Source organism: Chionomys nivalis, chromosome 21, assembly GCF_950005125.1.
Source record: "Chionomys nivalis chromosome 21, mChiNiv1.1, whole genome shotgun sequence".
Lineage (NCBI taxonomy): Eukaryota > Metazoa > Chordata > Mammalia > Rodentia > Cricetidae > Chionomys > Chionomys nivalis.
The window spans coordinates 46,822,997-46,841,354 of NC_080106.1; the positions used below are offsets into that span (position 1 = coordinate 46,822,997).

Here is an 18,358-nt window from a genome sequence, read left to right on the forward strand (position 1 = left end):
GCTTTATTTAAAAAAGAATGATTTAAGTGTGTGTACATGTGTAGGGGAATTATGTGCACATGAGTGCTGGTGCCTGCTGAGTCCAGAGGCAATGGACCACTGGCGATAGAGTTACAGGTTGTAGTGAAGGCTAGGAACCAAAGTCCAGCCTTCTACAAAAGCCATACACATTCTTAACTGCTGAACCATCTCTGTAGCCCTGATAACTAGTTTCTTCATTTGCGAAATGGGGCCAATAACAGTCACATATGAGGAGTGAAGTCAGATTGAGATGTCGAAGCTGGGAGAGGCACGGTTCTTGGCACAGGGGCAGCAGGCACCAAGGCAACTGCAGTGGTGACTAAATGACAGACAGGGTTCACAGACAGTGTTAAATGACAGACAGGGCTCACACACAGTGCTAAATGACAGACAGGGCTCACACACAGTGTTAAATGACAGACAGGGCTCACACACAGTGTTAAATGACAGACAGGGCTCACACACAGTGCTAAATGACAGACAGGGCTCACACACAGTGTTAAATGACAGACAGGGCTCACACACAGTGTCAGTAGACATTTCCTGGGCCATTACACAGCACTCTTTTATTCAGTGTTTTCTTTTCTCAGACAGTTGAGGGAAACAGCATCTTAGCCCAGAAACACAGAAGTGGACAGTCTGGAATTCCTGCCTGACTCTGGTGCACAGGACAGTCCCCACAGGCCCGCTGCATGTTACAGTTGTTGTGGCGGCTAGAGATGCAAAAATGAGAAGATCTGGAATTGTCTCTAAACCCACAATCTAGGAAGAAAAATCCTTGTATGACCAACCTTAAAAATTCAATAGGAACTCACAGAAATCCACTTGCCTCTGCCTCTTAAGGCTAGCCTGGTCTACTGTGAGTTCCAGGACAGCCAGGACTGTTTCACAGAGAAAACTCTGTCTCAAAAAACCATAAGAGAAAAAAAATATTGATAGGAAGTCAGGCAGTGGTGGTACATGCCTTTAATCCCAGCATTTGGGAGGCAGAGGCAGGCAGGTCTCATGAGTTCGAGGCCAGCCTGGTCTACAAAGTGAGTTCCAGGACAGGCTCCAAAGTTACAGAGAAACCTTATGTTGGAAAACAAATAAAAATGTTTGATAGGATGAACAGAGCTCAGGAACAATTGCCCTTCCTGCTGGGCCAGTGTGAATGTGCCCCACCTCTCCAGTGCAGTAGCAGGAAGAGGTGAACCAATAGGTGCTCAGTGAGGTCCCAGGATCCACACCCTTGTAAAAGAGGTCTGGGGAAGTGAGTCTATCTTTAATCCCAAATCCTGGGATTAAAGGCATGTATCACCACTGCCTGGCTTCCTATCAATTTTTTTTCTTATGGTTTTTTGAGACAGAGTTTTCTCTGTGAAGCAGTCCTGGCTGTCCTGGAACTCATGGTAGACCAGGCTAGCCTTGAGAGGCAGAGGCAAGCCATGGGAGGATGTGCAAAAGACACCCTTACCAGACATGGAAGTGATGTTGGACCTCTCAGCCTCTAGAACTGTGGGGAATATGCTGCTCCTCCTCCTCCTCCTTCTTCTCCTTCTCCTTCTTCTTATTATTATATTTTAAACAATAAATTAAAGTCTTGTTTCAAAGAACTTGCAAATACATTTTAAAACAAAGCTGGTGTCATCAATATGGCATGGCTGTGATACCTGTAATCAACACAGCATTGCAGTGACATACGAACAGATATACCATGTTACACCAGTGTGGTAATTTGAATGTAATTGGCCACCATTCATAGGGAGTGGCACAATTGGGAGGTGTGGCCTTGTTGAAAGGAGTGTGTCATGGTGGGGGCAGACTTTGGGGTCTCGTTTGCTCAAGCTTCGCTCAGTGTGACAGAGCACTTCCTGTTGCCTTCTTATCAAGATGAAGCCAGCACCATGTGTGCCTGCACGCTGCCATGCTCCCTGCCATGATGATAATAGACTGAACCTCTGAAACTGTAAGTGAGCCATTGCAAGCGTTTTCTTCTTCTTTTTATTCTATCGATTTACCAGCATATTTTATAATTGCATTTTTCTTTACAACTGAATAAAATTCCATTGTGTATACTTATACGATATTTATTAGTTGAGAAGCATCTAGAATATTTCCATTTCCTAGTTACCAGCAGAGCAGCAAAGACCATGGATAAAGCAGTATCTCTGCAGTTCGATACAGAACCCTCTGGAAATACGTGAAGAGGATGCTGAGTCAAAGAGTAGCTCTAGTTTTAATTTAGTGTTGCTTAATTGTTTTGTTTCTTTGGGGAACCACAATATTGATTTCCACAGTGGCTACATCTATCATCACCACCACCAACAGTGGATAAGTGCTCTTACTTCCCCCACATCCTTGCCAGAATTAGTTGTGTGTTTTCTTTTTTTTTTTTTTTTTTTTTTTTTTTTTTTTTTTGGTTTTTCGAGACAGGGTTTCTCTGTGGCTTTGGAGCCTGTCCTGGAACTAGCTCTGTAGACCAGGCTGGTCTCGAACTCACAGAGATCCACCTGCCTCTGCCTCCCGAGTGCTGGGATTAAAGGCGTGCGCCACCATCGCCCGGCGTGTTTTCTTAATCTTAGCCATTCTTTCTGATTGTGATAACATAAAATGTCAAAGTAGTTTTGATTTGTATTACCTTAGTAGCTAAGGATGTTGTCTACTGTTTCTATTTTTTAAAAAATAATAATGTGTCTTTATTAAGAAAATGATATTCAAAAGGTACAAGATTTAAAAAGTTGACAGCTAGCACAAACATCATGAAATCTAGAAAATGAATAGCCTAGTTTAAAAATCAGTGCTTGGTCTCTTGATATTATTTTTTTATTCCTTTTATTTCCTCATAACATTTGGTTTCACTTATTTTTATTTTTTTTAATTGAGCTATACATTTTTTCTCCACTCCCTTCCCTTCCTCCCCTGTCCCCTTCTCCCTTCTCCTATGATCCCCATACTCCCAATTTACTCAGGAGATCTTGTCTTTTTCTCCTTCCTCTGTAGATTCATGTATGTCTCTCAGGATTCTCTTTGTTGTCTAGGTTCTTTGGGGTTGTGACCTGTAGGCTGATTTTTCTTTGCTTTATGTCTAAAAGCCACTTATGAGTGAATACATGTTATAATTGTCTTTCTGGGTCTGGGTTACCTCACTCAATGTGGTTTTTCTAGATCCACTCATTTGTCTGCAAAATTTCAAGACGCCATTTTTTACCATTATGTAGTACTCCATTGTGTAAATGTACCACATTTTCTTAATCATTCTTCAGTTGAGGGGCATCTAGATTTTTTCCAGGTTCTGTCTATTACAAATAATGCTGCTATGAACATAGTTGAGCACATATCCTTGTGGTACAATTGAGCATCTTTTAGGTATATACCCAACAGCAGTATTGCTGGGTCTTGAGATAGATTGTTTCCTAATTTTCTGAGAAATCGCCATACTGATTTCCAAAGTGGCTGTAAAAGTTTGCATTCTCACCAGCAATGGAGGGGTTTCTCCTTACCCCACATCCTTTCCAGCATAAGCTGTCATCAGTGTTTTTGATCTTGGCCATTCTTACAAGTGTAAGAAGGAATCTCAGAGTTGTTTTGATTTATATTTCTCTGATGACTAAGGATGTTGAACATTTCCTTAAGTGTCTTTCAGCCATTTTAGATTCCTCTGTTGAGAGTTCTCTGTTTAGGTCTGTACCCCATTTTTTATTGGATTATTTGTTCTTTTGATGACTAATTTCTAGAGTTCTTTGTATACTTTGGAGATCAGTCCTCTGTCTGATGTGGAATTGGTAAAGATCTCTTTCCCATTCTGTAGACTTCTCTTTTGTCTTGTTGACCATGTCCTTTGCTTTACAGAAGCTTCTCAGTTTCAGGAGGTCCCACTTATTAGTTGTTGCTTTCAGTGTCTGTGCTACTGAGGTTATATTCAGGAAGTGGTCTCCTGTGCCAATGTGTTCAAATGTGCTTCCCACTTTCTCTTCTGCGAGGTTCAGTGTGGTTGGATTTATGTTGAGGTTTTTGATTCATTTGGACTTAAGTTTTATGCATGGGAATAGATATGGATCTATTTTCATTCTTCTACATGTTGATATCCAGTTATTCCAGCACCATTTGTTAAATATGTTTTCTCTTCCATTTTATGTCTTTAGTTTCTTGGTCAAAATCAGGTGTTTGTAGGTGTATGGATTGTTATCTGAGTCTTCAATTCTATTCCATTGGCCCTCCTGTCTGTTTCTATGCCAATACCAGGCTGTTTTCATTGCTGTGGCTCTATAGTAGAGTTTGAAATCTGGGATGGTGATGCTTCCAGAAGTTCCTTTATTGCATAGGATTGTTTTGGCTATGCTGGTTTATTTTATTTTATTTTTTTTACCGTATGAAGCTGAGTATTGTTCTTTTGAGGTCTGTGAAGAACTTTGCAGGGATTTTGATAGGCATTGCATTAAGTCTGTAGATTGGTTTTGATAAGATTGCCATTTTTACTATGTTAATTCTGCCTACCCAAAAGCATGGGAGATCGTTCCATTTTCTAGTGTCTTCTTCAATTTCTTTCTTTAAAGATTTAAAGTTCTTGTCTTCCTCTTGTTTGGTTAGAGTTACTCCAAGATATTTTACGCTTTTTGTGGCTATTGTGAAGGGTGATGTTTTTTTGATTTCTTTCTCAGCCCATTTATCATCTGTGTAAAGGAGGGCTACTGATTTTTTTTTTTGAGTTATTCTTGTATCCTGATACATTACTGAAGGTGTTTATCAGTTGTAGAAGTTCCCTGGAGAATTTTTGGGGTCATTTAAGTGAACTATCATATCGTCTGCAAATAGTGAGAGTTTGAGTTATTTTCTAATTTGTATCTCCTTGATCTCCTTTTGTTCTCTTTTTATTCTAGCTAGAATCTCAAGTACTATATTGAATAGATGTGGAGAGAGTGGATGACCTTGTCTCGTTCCTGATTTCAGTGGGATCTCTTTGAGTTTCTCTCCATTTAGTTTGATGTTGATGGTTGGCTTGTTGTATATTCCCTTTATTATGTTTAGATATGTTTTTGCATTCCTGCTGTCTCCAAGACTTTTATTATGAAGGGGTGTTGAATTTTGATGAAGGCTTTTTAACCATCTAATGAGATGATCATGTAATTTTTTTTTCTTTCAGTATGTTTATATAGTGGATTACATTGACAGATTTTTGTATGTTGAACCATTCCTGCATCTCTGGGATGAAGTCTACTTGATAATGGTGGATGATTTTTCTGATATGTTCTTGGATTCAGTTAGCTAGTGTTTTATTGAGTATTTTTGCACCAATGTTCATGAGTGAGATTGGTCTGTAATTCTTTTTTCTTAGTAGTATCTTTGTGTGGTTTGGGTATCAGGGTAATTTTAGCCTCATGAAAAGCGTTTGGCAATGTTCCTTCTGCTTCTATTATACGGAACAATTTGAGGAGTATTGGTATTATTTCTTCTTTGAAAATCTTAAAGAATTCTGCACTGAATCCCATCTGGTTCTGTGGGGTTTTTTTTTTTTTGGTTTTTGTTTGTTTGTTTGTTTGTTTATGGGTTGGGAGACTGTTGACGACTGTTTCTATTTCCTTAGCTGTTATAGGTCTATTTAATTTGCTTATCTAGTCTTTATTTAATTTTGGTGATATTTACCCAGAAAATTGTCCATTTTTTATAAGTTGTCCAGTTTTGTGGAGTACAGGTTTTTGAAGTGTGATGTGATTATTCTCTGGATTGAGGAATATATTTGTATAGTTTATAAATTACCCATAGAGGGGTATTATGCTGCAGAAGCCTGAATGGTTTATGGAACTTACCTACCAAGAAAAATAGAAAAGTTTCAGCAAGGAGCCATTTGAAATCCACCTCAAAAGTCATGTAGGTCTTTCAGAGCAGCCTAGTTAAGGTTGCCAGAGGGAAGGCATGAACACACAATGTTGAGCACATTCAGGGGAAGAGACAGCCCCAAATTGTTGGGGGCTGTGAAGACACAATGTTGAGCACACCCAGTGGGGAAAAGACAGCCCCAGAGTGTCCCTGGGCTGTGTGGGCAGAGATGTTTCAGAGACACAACTACTCTTTCCCAGTTTAAACAAGTTTTAACTTTTAACTCCTAAGATCTTATTAAAGAATTTGTTTCACTCACACCTGCTAGCACACCCATGCACACAGTCCTTTTCCTTGGGAGTCAGTAGTGTTCGTGTGGCTACATGGGAAAAGCAGGACTGCAGAGGGAAGGAAATGGGCTGCACCATGTCACCCTGTTAGCTCCCCAGGCTGGCACCTGACACATTAGCATGTCAGGCAGACAGCCAAAGGGGTGGGATTCCCAGATGGAAGTCTGATGTGTCTTCTGATTTGTCACTCTCATGTTGTCCATATTAAAGCAGACCTGGTTATACTTGGAACTGGGATGTAACATTTGCCTGACTTGTCGAATAAGATACGCCAGTTTAAAGACAGGTCAAGTGTGTGGGTTTGCTCTAGACAACTCTCTGAGCCCGTAGTCCTTGCTCGCTGTTAGTGGGAAAAGCAGGAGGAGCTGCGCCGAATCAGAAAAGTTTGAGGGCCAAACCAGGGCAAGGAGGGTTGGCTTCTACTGATAGTCTGTTGCCTACATCTATGGCCAGATCGGTTAGCCTTACCAAATGCAAAAACCATCAACTTCGGGGGCAGTGGTGGTGCAGGCCTTTAATCCTGGCACTCAGGAGGCAGAAGCAGGTGGTTTTCTGTGAGTTCAATGGCATGCTAGTTTACATAGTGAGTTCTAGGCCAGTCACGGCTATACAGTGAGATCTATAGGAAAAAAAAAAACCAAACAAATAAAAACAAAACATTGTTTTGGCTTGTAACTCGCAAAGGGACACAGTCCATTGCGGTGCAGAAGAAGGTGTGACTACCAGAGATTAAAACCAGCCTGGCAGTTAGGAAGTGGAAGAAGTTGGGCCAGGTTATACAGCCTCAAAGTCCAACTCCAGTGACATACTTTCTCAGTAAGGCCACAGCTCCTAAATGTTCCATAATATCAAACAGTGCCACCACCTGGGCTCTGAGTGCTCAAACACCTGAGCCTGTGGAGGACATTGCTCAAACCACCACCGAGGTCATTATGAGTGTATTTGTTCAGAAATATTTCATAAAGATAAATAACGGGAAGGTTCCACATCACAGAAACTTTAAGTTAAATCACTTTTTAGCAAGTTATGGGGTTTGGATTGTTTGTTTTACACTTGTTTGTTTCTTTTTTCAAAGCTCACAGGCAATGAAATACAAAATCATGTGCAGATGAGCTGGAAATAGGTGGATTCCCAGTGAGACACTCTCTTGTTCCTCATTCTCCTCTCCAGTCCAGGCTGCAAAGAGCCTTCTGCCTAGACTGGAGAGTAGTACCAGCCAGTGAAGGGCTAGGGTGGAGCTCAATTAGGAGACTTCTTGTCTGGTATGCAGGAAGCCCTGTGCTCCATCCCCAGCACTGGATAAACCAGCCTGGTGGTGCAGGCCTGTAATCCTAGCATTTAGGAAAGGGAGGCAAGAGGATCAGAAGTTCAAGGTCATCTTTGACTTCATAGTAATGCTGAGGCCAGCCTACCTAAAAATAACTATTTTTATTACATGAGATTTTATAATACAAGAAATAGGGGATTAAAGAGAGAAAGAAGAGGAGGAAGAGGGAAAGAAGGAGGAGAAAAGGGGAAGGGAGAGGAAGTGAAAGGGAGGAAGAAGAGGAGACACTCATCTCTTTGTGGCACTCCTAGCCTCGCAGATCCAGAGGAAGACTGGAACACTGTGCTACCTGCGTGCAGAGTTCTTCAAGAAGGCATGTGCTATCTTCTGGTTTCATGGCAGCTTTCCTGCCCTCCTCCTGGGCACCCAACTTAATTCAGCATACTGAGTTCATAAAACCTGTTTGCTGCCGGGCGGTGGTGGCTCACGCCTTTAATCCCAGGGAGGCAGAGGCAGGCGGATCTCTGGGAGTTCAAGGCCAGCCTGGTCTACAAGAGCTAGTTCCGGGACAGGCACCAAAAGCTACAGAGAAACCCTGTCTCGAAAAACCAAAAATAAATAAATAAATAAATAAATAAATAAATAAATAAATAAAAAAACCTGTTTGCTGCAACAAGTGCTAAACATGCAACCACCATCACATCCCTGGAGGCAGCTACAATTGCTCAGGGCAGGTGTATTTTGTTTGGTTGTGGGGATAGGAACCTGCAATGGTAAACTACAAATAGAAAGAGGGCACTTTAACATGATGACAGCCAGGCTTGTCAGCAACTGGCAAGCAGCACCTGGGGCAGGTCCTTCGGCAGCATCTGGCCTCTGCCAAGGGGTTAGCGCTGGTGGATGGCGGCAAAGTGACGACCAGCGAACAAAATACGACTTGATGGCTGATAGACTGCAGAAACAAACCCAGGGATTCACAGACCGAGTTTCCAATAATACCCTGGACTACCCCGATACGGGAGAGAACATGCAAAAGCCAAAGAACAAAAGTCCAAACGCACAGAACTATTTCCCGTTGGATGACTTCACATCTTTAAAATAGGGATTCGCTAGCCATTAGGAGAGTCACTGGGCTTCCTGGTTTCACAGTCTCATGCTAGCAGCACAGAGTCTCATCTCCCACAACTACCTGCAAGGTGGAGCCAGCTGCCAGCCGCCAGGAGTTAAGCAGCGTGGCAGGTTTCTGCAGTCTCACACAGGCATCAGTACAGAGAGGCTAATGTCTTGTGCTGTATGGTGGATTTAGCTTTTGCTCATAGACAAAAAGATTGGTGGGCCAGCCGCATGCTACCTGATGGCAGCATTGGAGGGGTAACTGTGATGCTCATTGCTACCTCTGCTATGCTGAAAAGCAGAGCAGGGCAGGACCAACAGCCAAAGTGGCCGCCTTAGTCCTAGCCACACCCACTCACCAGTTTAAAACAGTGATCAAAAAACGATTACAGATAAGCAAACAAGACAGAGTCATACCAAATTAAAAAAAAAAAAACAAACCTCTGAAGGGGCCACAGTGTATTTAAAAAATGTATGTAGGCTTGGAAAACGGAAAAAAGTATAGATAGTTATAAAAAGAAACAAAGAGTTTTAAAAAATAAAACAAAATCTTTAATGAGACAGTAAAAATAATAGAAAAGAAAATACCACGAAAAGATGGAAAAAAACACAGGGAGTCTGGATCCTGTTTAGCATTGTGTTGACTGTGAATGTTTTGATGGTTGATGAACAAGAGACAGCTGCGGGAAACATGGGACTGAAAGAGAGACTGATACAATGTAACAACCTAAATATTTTCAAACACCTTAGCTTTAAAACAGAAGTCAAAACTATACTTGTAAAATGGAACTTAACAGATGCATTGCTTTGGAGAAGGGGTTCTGCCTTTGTTTCCACAGGGAGCAAGAAGCTGTGGATTTGTTCCAGGTTAAGATGGACCAGCTTTGATCAAGGGAGACCTCCTGAACCTTGGCTGGTTACCACTGCTCCTCCTAGGATTTGGTCATTATCTCAAAATTTTATCAGGGACCCTAAAGATACTTCGCCCACAGAGAGCAAGAGGCAGTTTGGAGAAAATGATCATATTCTCAAGAGTTTTGGGGGTATGGATGGTTTTTGGTTATTTTGTAGGTTATGGATGTTTGTTATATTTAGGGGAATACAGGAATATAGGATAAAAAATGACTATTAATCTCAGATCTTTTCATTGGCATGAATTTTGTATAGTGATACAAATTTAAAGTTAATTTTGTTACACTATAATTATGCTTCTATTCATGTTTAAAGAATTTTTATATATTGATACAAATTTAAAGTTATTGTCCTTATACTGAACATCTGTTTCTATTTTTGCTTAAGATATTACCTATACAGCTTGTTTAATTAAGCAATATGAAATTTTAGACCTTAAAAGATACTCAAGATAATAAAAAAAATACAGGCTAATAGTCACTCATATCTATCAAACTTATTAGTTATGTTAATTAGATTTTCAAGGTAATACAGAGATATATTTCAGATAGTTAGGTAATCTTCAAATACTTCAAAGATCTAAAGAATACGGCAATTAAAATGTTTTAATAACTTAGATTTTTCTCTACATGAAACATCTGCTCCTGGCAGCACCAATTACTTCAAAGAAATGATGGGGATCAAAGAAACTCATTATGGACTTTGCCTTCAATGTGGCAAGGTTAGCCACTTAAGCAAGAAACTGTGCTTGCCTGGACTGCTTTACAGTATACTACTTAAACTGGACATGCAGGACCCACAGGGAAATGACCACTAAAGTTGGTCAAAACAAGGCAGGATGATCCTTCAGGGTTCCTGCTTCACAGAAGAAATTTCCAGACATTATGCAGGACACAGAGAAAAATGACTAATAAACTGAAAATATAGGCAAGATAGTCTTTCAAATTTCCTGTTTCACTGAAAAGTCTGCTGGACACTATGGGCCTGTTGGCTCAAGACGGATGCCCCGACATTACAGAAGAACTCTGGGTGACTGTCCAGGCAGCGAGATGTCTCTGTCATTTTTAGAATTTTGGAAGTTGCTTGCAATGAATTTTCTTCTGGGGTATCTGATGGAGTTGAAGACTAGATAGTTATAATTATAGTTTTCCTTAGTTATGATAAAAAATAAATTAGATATGAAACTTTAGACTCACAAAGATAGAAAAGATGATAGAGTGTTTTCTTTAACTTCATCAAATGCAAATAGACTAAATATTATAACTGCAATTCTTGCTTGATAACCATTTTGCTATCTGTAATTTTACAATGTTAAAGTTAAAATCCTTCTTTGTTGATTAGACAGAAAAGGGGAAATGATGTAGGGTGTCTCTATATGCTGTGAATATGTTTTATGACCACTGGTTAATAAAGAAGCTCATTTGGCCAATAGGCAGGCAGAAGAGAGCCAGGCAGGAAATCCAAACAGAGATACAGGGAGAAAGAAGGTAGAGTCAGAGAGATGCCAGCAGCTAGCTACCAGAGAAGCAAGATGTGAGGTAACAAGCCATGAGCCTCATGGTAAAATATAAACTAATTGGTTAATTCAAGTTGTAAGATATAGTTAATAATAAGCCTGAGCTAAAAGGCCAAAAAGTTTGTAACTAATATTAAGCCTCAGAGTGGTTATTTGTGAACTGGTAGGTGGGAAAGAAACCTCCGGCTACACGGAAGCAAAAACTGAGGCTGTTATTCCATTTTATAGGTGAGGTATTGATTCCTAGTCCTCCCACATCTTGCCCAAAGTTCATAGGACTTTTAAATTATGATAGATGGGGTTCCTTAGGGAGACTTGGCTTCTGAGTAGCATTGCATCCTCATCTATAGAATGATGATAAAGATAATTCTACATTCATACACCAAGATGCTTGTGACATGTCAAGGAGGTGGAATACAATACAAAGTTAGCATGTGTTGTAGGGAGTAACACACAGGAAGTGCTGAACACACATCTAGGGAGGGAGACAGGATGCCTGTGTTCACAGAGGAACTGGTGAGTGTGACAGTGAGAGACAGCAAGGGAGCAAGAGCTGAGTCTGAAACAAGAGAAAGCACTGAGCGGGCTCCAGTCTGTCCCCTACGGACACCCAGCTGTGTGCTCCTACGAAGTAAGAACGCATTGCTTTTCTTTCAGGAATCTATTGGAGATCATTTCACATCAGCAGTTTGGCTGGACCTGACATATTAGTGGACAAAACCCATTACACTGTCATTCCTCGGCCCTGACGAGTATAGTTCTATTAATGCCACACAGGAAAGTCTTGTGCTGACATCGGCGGCTATAAATCAGACATTTTGTGTTCTTTGGCAAATCATATCTGGGTTGCCTTGGATATAAAATAAAATGTATGAATTGAATAATCTCTTAGATTTCTTCCAGTCAGAGAACTATACATGTGCTTAATGCTTTATTTAGACAAAAACAAAACAAAACAAAACAAAACAAAAAAAATAGAAGAAGCAGCTGCTCTTAAGACAGCTTTACATGGATTCGGGTTTGGTCCATAATCGCCACCACTGACACCTTCTGCGTCACTCCTGATTTGAGAGTATCCTCAGACAGCATGATGCCGCCGCTGAGCTCAGGGTTCCAGGCTGGCTCTGGACCTGTTCTTCACACTCCGAGGAAAGTACACCTGCAGGGACCCATCAGGACGTTCTCTCTTCATTCTGTGGTCATGAACTTCCAACGAAACTGACCAGTGTTTTTACATGGATACTGCTGACTCTGGCACCTTTATTATAATGAACATCTTACTGTTTTCATAGATTAAAATGGAAGTAAATAAATTTCCTACAGATTTCTGAAATGCTCAGATTGTCACTAAGAAAGAAATATCTGCATTTCTCTTCAAGTTTAACTTTATTTTTGCCTGTTTCCTAGGCAAATTTCTTACACTTTCTACCATCAAAAGCCAGAAGACCACAAGGACATATGCTCAACTATGTTCATAGCGGCTTTGCTTGTCATAGCCAGAACCTGGAAACAACCTAAATGCCCCTCGACCGAAGAATGGATAAGGAAGATGTGGTACATTTAGACAATGGAGTACTACCCAGCAGAAAAAGATAACAACAGCTTGAATTTTGCAGGAAAATGGATGGAGCTAGAAAACATCATTTTGAGTGAGGTAACCCAGACACAGAAAGACAATTATCACATATACTCATTCATAGGTGGTTTTTAAACATAAAGCAAAGAAAACCAGCCTACAAACCATAATTCCAGAGAACTTAGACAACAATGAGGACACTAAGAGAGACTTACACAGATCTAATCTACATGGGAAATAGTAAAAGACAGATCTCCTGAGTAAATCAGGAGCATGGGGATCTTGGGGGAGGGTTGAAGTGGGGAGGGGAGCAGAGAAAAATGTAGAGCTCAATAAATATCAGTAAAAAAACTAGAAGAATTTGGTGCTAGTTTCTTCACGTATCCTTTCACTCTTCTTGTTAACAATGCAGATAAACAGTGTTTACACTGACATAGACGCTTTTCTTTTCCTTTCTCCCTCCCTCCTTCCCTCCCTTCCTTTCTTCCTTTCCACTGGTATGCTGAGGGCCTAACCCCAGACCTGCTGTGTACTAGACAGACACTCTACCACTAAGCAACACTCCCTGCCAACCATCACATGGGAATGGTTACATTCTGTAAAGCATCATGGACATACACTGATGATAAAAGAAACAATCAACAGAACTTCTCTAGGGGACAATCTGCTTGAAGTGAGGTAGGAAACTGGCCAGGTATGGGCACGTACTTATCATCAGAGCACTCTCAGGAGGCTGAGGCAGGATGCTGGACAGTCTGAGGCCAGACCAGTTTTCTCTCTCTCTCTCTCTCTCTCTCTCTCTCTCTCTCTCTCTCTCTCTCTCTCTCTCTCTCACACACACACACACACACACACACACACACACACACACACACTGAAGTTAAGGAGCAATTGTTAGCTGTATGACTTGGGCAAGTTCATACTGAAGAGTCCCAGTTTTCCCATCTGTAAAATAGAGCAAGAATTTGCTTTCTCATAAGGATGTCGAAAGGACTAGGCACTGTAGCAGTGATTAGAAGCCATTGTCAGAAGAAAGATAAACAGATTATCAAGGTCTAAGATGCCAGAACAACTCAAAAGCAAGAGAAGTTGGTCAAGAGAAGCTTGGCTACATGGGGAGGGGTGAGCAGACCAGCAGAGGGACCTGGAAGGAGGGTCAGGAGTTTGCTGCAATCACGCAGACATAAAATGATGCTCTAGTACCCCTCAACTGTGCTAATAGAGGAAACAGAAGTAAAAGGAAGAATCCATAAACTATGGAAACTGCTTGTTAAGGAGGCTAAAGGGGGTCCAAAATGACCGGCATTTAGAAAGCTTGGGAAATTACACAGTCAATACAGTATCTGAAACGGGGGGCGGCGGCATTGGGGGCAGTCAGTGTTATAAATGGCGGAAATACGGTCTGGGTATTCACTCTCCAGCCAGCCTTTACTAAGTGTCACGAGCTGGGGGTATAAAGATGAACAGCAGCCCTGTCTCTCTAGGGCTGGCAATGGAGACCAGTGCAGCAGGAGAAACTACAATGAGATAAAGGACCAGGAGAGATGTGACCACACACTGTTACCCAGCACACGTTTGAAAAGCACTCAGTGGCACCGCTGAGGGACTCTGGAGACCCTCTCCATCCGTGACCAGTATGTCATATCGCTGTGTATACATTGATCCTGCTGAGGCACTTGGCCTACCACGGCCCTCACTGCGGCTGATCAGCTCGAGGCCTGGAGTATTTTCTGGAAACCTACCTCTAAGCCCCTAGTGGGTAGGAACCATCTTACAATTGCTTAGTCCCGGTGCATCAGTGCAGTACCAAGCATGATGTCAATCACATGTGGTGGCACACACTTTAATCCCAGCACTAGGGAGGTGGAGATGGGAAGTGTATGGCTGGATGGAGCGAGGAATATGAGATGGGAGGAGTCGGCTTAGGATGCAGTCTGAGGATTTCGTAGAGGTGAGGACAGAGGCTGGTTGCTCTGCTTCTCTCATCTTTCAGCTTTCACCCGCTAGTATCTGACTCTGGGTTTTTATTACTATGACCAATTAGAAACAGTGTTACAGGGCTGTGTGGATGTCTGCATACACATGGAGGCCAGAAGAGAGCCTTAGGTGTTCTCATTCTCCACCTTTCCCCTAGAAAAGCAGCAGCTGTCCCTGCTTCCCTCCAGTTATCCCCAGTCCTGCCCTTGCCTGTTCTCTAGTATGGGAAGGCACTGATGAAGACAGTAAGCTACAAGGAAGAGGAAGGCAGCCCTTGCAGCTGACTCTGCGGCCTACCTTTTCTGTTTTCTGGTCATACTCCCTGGCCCTCCACGGTGTCTCCTGCCTTCTAAGGATTAACACAGACCACGGTCATGACATGGTTAGGCTGACTCTGGAGAGTAACGATGCACCAGTGCAGACACAGTGCTGGCCCAAGGGAACTGTCAGGATGGTGTTGACTGGCTGATGACAATGACACCACATTCAGACACTCTCTAGTTCAGTGCTGTGGTCATGACTCGTTTAAAAGCCATACGGTCAGCCAGGCAAAGTGGCACACACCTTTAATCCCAGTACACAAGAAGCAGAGATGTTCGAGGTCAGTTTGATCTAGTGAGTTCTAGGCCAGCCAGGGCTGATGTGGGAGTGTCATATCAATCTGTTGATTTCATTGGTTAAGTAATAAAGAAACTGCTTGGCCCTCATAGGTTAAAACATAGGTGGGTGGAGTAAACAGAATAGAATGCTGGGAGGAAGAGGAAGTGAGCTCAGATGCAAGGCAGCTCCTCTCAGAGACAGATGCCATGCTCTCCTCTCCAGAGCAGACGTGATGAAACTCCAACCCAGGATGGACATAGGCTAGAATCTTCCCGGTAAGCGCACCTTGGGTGCTACACATATGAACAGAAATGGGTCAAGCAGTGTTTAAAAGAATACAATGCGTGTGTTGTTATTTCGGGTATAAAGCTAACCATGCGGGAGCCGGGCTGTGGGAAGAGGCCCGCAGCCCCTACTACACAGGGCTACAGAGACACTGTCTTAAACACAACACACGAAACTCATACTGCTACCTTAGAAACAGAAACATCACCACCAGACAGCTTCCTCCCCCACCCCAATTCCTATGTCAAGTATTTAACCTCAAGCTTGTGACTGGCTTACTTCCTCTCCTTTCTCTAACTATAAAGGCTGCCATCTTACTCCCCTCATTTGTCCACTGGTGCCCAAATTCCGTGTCACAGTAGGTTGTTTGGTGTATTAAGGCATCTCGTGGGTGCCACCAGCCAGGAGTTTTCTGCACTAAGTGGATTGTTTCTCACCGAGGAAGATTTTGAAGAAATAAATGACCCTAATCTTATTCACAAATGTGCCTGTCTGTAGTCTAGATTCCAAAAAGACTCAGCACAAACTGGGGTTGGCGTTCTTATTCAGGTGGCTTTCTGTACCGGAAAGCAGACTGCGGGCTGTGATCGTCCGCCCTGTTCCTTACCAGCTGGGACGACACGGGCGGGCACTCCTTCCTCAGTGTGCAGCTCCTCACTTGTAGGATAAGAGGCATTTCTTGGGCTCTTGTGTAAATTAACCAAACTGAACATGTATAGTTACTACGAGAGAGAGAGAGAGAGAGAGAGAGAGAGAGAGAGAGAACAAAAACAAAATGAATTCTTTCCAAAGGTTTTTCTTTACAGGTTGTGTACAGAATAAAACTTCTCAGAGGTTCCTACTTTGAGCTTTCTGAGCATAGAGCTCTGGTGTGTGCCCCACTATACTTTACATTTAGTTTATTCTGGGCACCATGCCAAGATGACACCTACTTCCTCTCGAAACTCCTGTCACTAGAATATTGTAGTGTGCTTTTCTAATCATTGTAATAAACATCTGGAAGAAGGTTCCTCTGCACTCAGTCTGAAAGAATGTGGTTCGCGGTGGGAGAGCCTAGGAGCTGGCCTTCACCTGCCATGGTCCAGCCTGTGGCTGCTGATTACATGGCCACCAACAAAGCAGACTGGGTTGTTACCATCACCTTCAAGGTTCCCCCCAGGGACCTTCCCCCAGGCAGGTTCTACCTCCTCAAGTTTCTACAACCTTTTCAAAGAGCTAGGGACCAAGTGTTGAGACATGTAAGCCCGTGGAGGATGTTTCATGCATGGGACTATAGCACTCATTGAGGAGCATGCCATCCTTGTTGAGAACAGTAGTGGCCATCCTTGGTGTTTCTTCTAATATCTCAGCAGTGCATCCTCAACTCTAGATGTAAACTCAAATATACATGCCGGATGGGAAACATTCCATTCAAATTCCTCAAACCACACCGGTCTCCCACCAGGTACCCACTTGCTAACACTCTGGAGTGTGAAAGGCCTACACATGCCCTTATCTTCACAAGATGCTTGTGTGTGTTGTGTGGGCTCAAACCCAGCATCTCATGAATAAAAATTAAGCACCCAGCACACTGAGATAACACCCTTAGACTTGACAATCTCTTTACATAGCCCTCTCTGCATACACAGCATCCATTCCATTTCTAGGGAGAAGCATGGTGGTGATGTGGGATTCCCCTCAGTATGCTGTGAATGTTTTATTGCCATTGGTTAATAAAGAAACTGCTTTTGACCAATGGCTTAACAGAGTAAAGTCAGAAAGGAAATCCACACAGAGATGTAGACAGAGAGTAGACGGAGTCAGAGAGATGCCATGTAGCCACCAAAGGAGACAGATGGCCCAGAACCTTACCAGTAAACTACAAGGTTCGTAGTAAAATATAAAAGGAATGGGTTAATTTAAGATGTAAGAGCTAGCTAGAAATATGCATGAGCTAATTGGCCAACCAGTGTTGTAATTAATACAGTTTCTGCATGATTATTCCAGGTCTGGGTGGCCAGAAAATGAACAAGCAGTCTCTGCCTATATGGCGGTATAACCAACCTTTGCCAGAATTTCTGGTTTCTGAGTACATGAAAAGATTAGTCTTTCCTGGAAAAATGTAAACCATGGCCATAAAACTTGGCTAATAGAAGTGGAAGTGGGTGGTATCGAGTCTAAGCAAAAACACAAGAGCTAGGGAAAGAATTCTTTCTACTCTCCCCCGTGGCTCCTGAAGTACAGCTTGTTCAAACCCTTTAGGATTTGGAGTCTCGGATACACTAGTTGGGAGGGGAAGCTGTCCTGTTCTGTCACTTACTCAACAGTTACACACAGCAAATTCTTAGCTTTTTTGTTGTTGTAATTTCAATGGGGCTTCTGATATAAACAGAGTGATGATTTGGACTAAGGTATGCAGTTTGTGATAATAAACTTGCTTCTCTAAAATTATTTTACGTAGGCTTTCAAAAACTGATTTCTGCTTTACCCAGTTATATTTTTCCAAACATGCTAGCATCTGTTCCATTAGCAGGGCTTACAATAAAGGAGTCCACATGGACTTGACTATTTTTGTAAAGTAGGCCTTGGAAACTTCTCTATCTACATTGTTCAAATGTTGTCCGACTTTTATAATGTTCTAGCATATGTTTATACTTCTGTCTGCTGTATAGCCCTTAAACTACTGCCAAGAAAATAAAATCCTTCAATACTGCAGATGATAGTATTCAAACTGGATGAAACAAAGCAGCATGACAATTTAGTTAAATGAGAAAGTCTGGCTTTTGCTAGATAGATAAGAATATGTAAAAACAGGAAGTAAAACCAATAGGTTCATGAAGAAACAACAGAAGAAAATTATCAGATCTCAAAGTTCTCCTGTGCCAAGTTTATATGAAATTGTAAGGTATGAACACAGTTGAGATGACCAAATCCATTTATGAATGATGCTGAGCAGGGCCCTCTTG

General features: G+C 42.0%; 1 protein-coding gene across 1 annotated transcript in view; it reads left to right on the forward strand.

The window, feature by feature from the left end:
- The window catches only part of Slc10a7 (solute carrier family 10 member 7), a 286,449-nt gene extending 273,699 nt beyond the window's left edge, over positions 1 to 12,750 (forward strand). Inside the window, exon 11 of the mRNA XM_057754300.1 lies at positions 12,383 to 12,750. Coding sequence (XP_057610283.1) covers positions 12,383 to 12,453 — 71 coding nt within the window. The 3' untranslated portion in view covers positions 12,454 to 12,750. The remainder of the gene's footprint in view (positions 1 to 12,382) is intronic.
- The last annotated feature ends 5,608 nt before the right edge of the window (positions 12,751 to 18,358 follow it).